Below are 4653 nucleotides of genomic sequence, written 5' to 3'. Positions count from 1 at the left end.
TCTACACTCTTTCTCTCTATCTCTCTCTCTCTCTCTCTGTAATCTAGTCTTAATTACAAGTTACAACCATCTTATATGTTTTGTGTGCTGTGTGTTTCAGTGTGCCAACACCAATGGAGATGATGATGCTTGTTCTGTTGACTCTGAAGTATCAGTCTCCTCTCTACCCATGGACAATGGTACAGAAGAAAACCAGCTGGATATTTGGGATGAGGTACGGACCCCTGATTTTTATTTACATCACCCAGTCACACTGTATCCGTCTTCAAACATGTCAACACTGTCTACTCCCATTACACACATGTCTCTACTGTCTACACACGTTGACACTGTCTACATTCACATTTGTGAATCTTCATTCTCTCCCTGACCCTTGCCCCCCTCTCTTTCTCTCATCTCCCCCACCACTGATTCTCCCCTTTATCTAACCCCATGTTACATGCTCCACTCTCAAACATAAAAATATCTTCTCTTCCATCATTACTCACTATTCCCCCTTCCTTCCTTTCTTTCTCTGTTGCCACCTTCCCATCGTCCCACTCACCCCTCTCTCTCTGTATATATATATATATATATATATATATATATATATATCATCTAATATATTTTTATCCCTTCCACTGCAGTATGCTCGAGAGGAAATAGAACGTAGCTACCGTCAATTGATGCGTGAACACTTAGAACTGAAGAAGTCTTACACGCTCCTTCAGACACAAACTTCCAGTGCATTGGACCCAGAACGAGAGTTGAAGGTAAGGCACAACATCACCATCCTGTCACTAATACCACTATCCCCCCCACCTCTTGAATTAACCGTGTTGTATGGGGGGGGGGCATGTTGTTGTGTATGCGTGCAAGCAGAATGTGTGGGTGCATTGTACCTTGTGCGGGTGTGTGCATTTGAGTTTGTGAATGCTAACATCAACACAACATCCACCCCAGCATCTCCATTCAACAGAATCTACCCAATCATCCCTGTTCTGTCAATACCCTACTGTTTATTCTATTTCTCTCTCTCTCTCTCTCTCTTCTACTTCTTATAGTTATGTCGTACTCTGGAATCGGATCTCTTCGAAGCTCAGTGTAAAATTGAAGAACTGAAAGCTTTACTACAAACAGATGGTTTGGTAAGTTTTGGTTTGACACTTTGAGAATTCTTGTAGTTCTGATCAAGCTGTAGCATTGTTGTAAAATGTCTAGCATAAGTTAAACTCAATGGTAGAGGTTGGTCGGACACCGAAGAGGGGTGGGTCTAATTGAAGCTGGGTTTGACTGTAGTGAAAGAATAAAAGGAGCTGGGGTAAAGAAGGGCTGCAAGAAATTCAGGGAATTGTTGTTTCTTGGGAGTAAAGGATTTCCTTTTCTGGCATGGTCAGTGTTGGACAGGTCTACAAAATGATGGTTACATATAGGTGCAGGAGTGGCTGTGTAGTAAGAAACTTGCTTCTCAACTACATGATTCCAGGTTCAGTCCCACTGTGTGGCACTTTGGACATGTCTTCTATTATAGCAGTGGTTCCAAACCTAGGGTCCGCGGATCCCTGGTGGTTCGCAAAGGTAGTACTGGGGGTCCATGAACTAAATTCAGAATTTCATATGTATATATGCATACATAAGGATAAGCATATTAAAAGGGGTCTGTGGGTAAACTCATTTAAATAAAAGGGCTGGGAACCACTGTACTATAGCATTGGACTGACCAAACCCTTGTGAGAGGATTTGATAGATGGAAACTGAAAGAAGCCCAAAGTACAGGTGCTGGTGCTACGTAAAAATTAGAAGTGATGGTGTCACATAAAAGGCACCCAGTACACTCTGTAAAGTGGTTGGCATATTAGGAAGGGCATTCATCTGTAGAAACCATGCCAAAAGATGTTTTGGTCTGGTATCCTCTCGTTTGGGAGGTCAAACATTCTGGGATCTCATCGTAACACTTCTTCCCCTATTGTTGTCCAGAGTCACTTTTTCTCTGCAAAAGACAATCAGTTTGAGATGTGTTGCACTAGGAAGCAACAGATCAAGCAACTGCCTTCAAAGTCCCAATTGTTGGCTCAAGAATCAGATACACAAGTCATAAAGACTTATGAGAAACTCACTTGACCCACAGCAATACCTAATCCAAAGACACTCACTGGAGAAGAACTCACGGCTCTTCACAAAATTTGACACTACCACAATATCTCACCTGGTATTTCAGGTACACTGAAGAACAAGCCAACAAGAGAGCCTCAATGACATCTCTCGACTGGCTAGAAATAGCAGACAAATCTTCCTCAAATCATGTCTTACTATTTTTAAGAAGGAAAAAACATAGGACACAATGCACAAGTTGGAGTAGTCTTATATAAAACTTGAATAAAAGGCTTGCTGATCATGGTTGGAACGACTTAGATCATTTCTGACCTGGGGTTAAATAACAAGATTACAAGGAATTGCTTTGGAATATGGTACCAACATCATTTTTTATTCCTGTTTGACAAGTGCTACCTCTCTCTCTCTCCATCCAGGAACCACGGTTACTTGAAGAAAAAGAGACTCTACAATCAGCTAACATTGAAATGCAGAAAAAGGTAAGCTTACATCTTCTATCAAACCATGCACTACGTCTGCACCACAGCAAGTTTCCTCCATCTTTGTGTGGCTCTGTAGCTTTCCTGTGTCACACTTACACACTATACAATGTGTGTGTGTGTGTGTGTGCATATAGAGAGAAAGACTGGTGGACAGGTATAGGGATTGTATGTGTTTGTATTTGGGTTACATATTAGAGTGATATGCCTCTTCACATACAAGTCCATTGCGTATTCAGTGTTTGTGTGTGTACAGAGACCGAGGGAGAGAGAGAGCTTTGGAACAAGATGACATGTTTTGTAAGGAATGAGTCTAGCTGATTGTCCAGACATTACTGCTACATACTTTGCCAACCTTTTAGCTATGTCTGCTAATAAGATCAATCTTAATAGCATTTTAATTGTGAACATCTGGAATAACAATCACAGCAAAGCATCAGTCTGGTTTTTACTGTATCTAGTAATACATACACACACACACACACACAGGCCTAGACGCAGGCCGGGCTGTGAGGTGAAAAAGTTTGCTTCCCAACCATGCAATTTTAGGTTCAGTTCCACTGTATGTCACCTTGGCCAAGTGTCTTTTACTGTGGCCCTGAGCCAACCAAACCCTCATGAGCAGTATTGAGAATTCTCGATCAGCACTTTTCGGACGATTATGGTCCCTGTTAGTGTACATGTTTCCATTCATGTGCCTTAACTATACTATTAGAGCATTTTAACTCTTATTTCTAGCAATGTAGGTGTTTCTAACACCCTAGTCACATTTAGTGACATTTGTAATTCTCCTTTTTGGTGATACATTGCAAACTGCTGTTTATATTAATTCTATATACATACATGTGTGTGTGTGTGTGTATTTCCTCATCTTTATAGTGTGATGGGTGACATTATTGTAAACAAGTGTCTCTGCCATACAAGCAGTGCCATTTCCAATCTTTTGAATTGAACAGATTTGATATTTTCTTGTGACCAGACATGTCTTGCTTTTGGAAACTGGGGTTTGGTGATAAAAAGGGCATCTGATTATAGATAATCTGCCTCAACAAATTCTGTCTGACCCATGCAAACATGGGAAAGGTAGACATTAAAACAATGATGAGATATGAGAGAGAAAGAGAGATGCAATGTGTGTGATTACAAATTCTGAACTATGTTTTTGTTGTTGTTGTTGTTGTTGCAGTTGAAAAAGATGGAAGATAATGAGGGCAAGCTACAGGAAGATCTCTCAGAAGCCAGGGAACAAATTGAAGATTTAGAATTTCGGATTCTAGAATTAGAGGAAAGTCAGAACACGGTGAGTTTAGCTTTACACAGAACTGCATTCCTGCACTGATGAGCATTGACATGATATCATGCACACACACACACACAATAGATAGCATGCACACTCACACTCACACACACACACACACCCTAACATACACACGCGTTGATTTACAAGTGTATCCACATTCGTAAATGTTCTCTTGTAAAACCAGTCTTTTTGGTTTATCCAATATAGCTGTTGCTATGAAACCCCTTGCCCGTCTTCATTGGACAGACCTATGATCAAAGGCTTTCCAACCACGACTGTCCCATCTTTATCCACCTCTAACATATCTAGAATTACATCATTATTTAACAATCTATTTTCTTTAACACAGTCATGTGTGATATTGGGAGAGATTTAGCTGTTATTTCCAGTAGATAAAACTAGTGTTGAGAATGTGTGCATATATATATATATATATACACACACACACACAGGGATGGCCATAAGTCGATTTATCCATTTCTAATAATAATAAAGAATTGATTTCTTCTCTACTGGCCTTCGTGCTGGTGGCACGTAAAAGCACCCACTACACTCTCTGAGTGGTTGGCGTTAGGAAGGGCATCCAGCTGTAGAAACTCTGCCAAACCAGATTGGAGCCTGGTGCAGCCATCTGGTGTCGTCCAACCCATGCTAGCATGGAAAGCGGACGTTAAACGATGATGATGATGATGAATAAAGAAATGGGTAAAGTTACTTATGGCCATTCCTGTATAAATAGTTAAATAAAGAAGCATGTTGGTGAAGTTGGTGAAGTAATGGCTT

At 40.6% G+C, this 4653-nt stretch overlaps 1 protein-coding gene across 1 annotated transcript in view; it reads left to right on the top strand.

The window, feature by feature from the left end:
* Positions 1 to 4653, top strand: part of LOC106868614 (repetitive organellar protein) — a gene marked incomplete at its 3' end in the record, with an annotated part of 66638 nt that overhangs the window by 13172 nt on the left and 48813 nt on the right. Inside the window, exons 3-7 of the mRNA XM_014913959.2 lie at positions 101 to 214; positions 627 to 752; positions 1044 to 1127; positions 2508 to 2570; positions 3757 to 3870. Of these exons, the coding sequence (XP_014769445.2) occupies positions 101 to 214; positions 627 to 752; positions 1044 to 1127; positions 2508 to 2570; positions 3757 to 3870 (501 nt within the window). The remainder of the gene's footprint in view (positions 1 to 100; positions 215 to 626; positions 753 to 1043; positions 1128 to 2507; positions 2571 to 3756; positions 3871 to 4653) is intronic.

This window comes from Octopus bimaculoides, chromosome 14 (assembly GCF_001194135.2).
Source record: "Octopus bimaculoides isolate UCB-OBI-ISO-001 chromosome 14, ASM119413v2, whole genome shotgun sequence".
In the NCBI taxonomy this organism is placed as follows: Eukaryota; Metazoa; Mollusca; class Cephalopoda; order Octopoda; family Octopodidae; genus Octopus; species Octopus bimaculoides.
The sequence above is the reverse complement of the archived record's forward strand: the minus strand, read 5'-3'. Positions and strand labels throughout refer to the sequence as shown.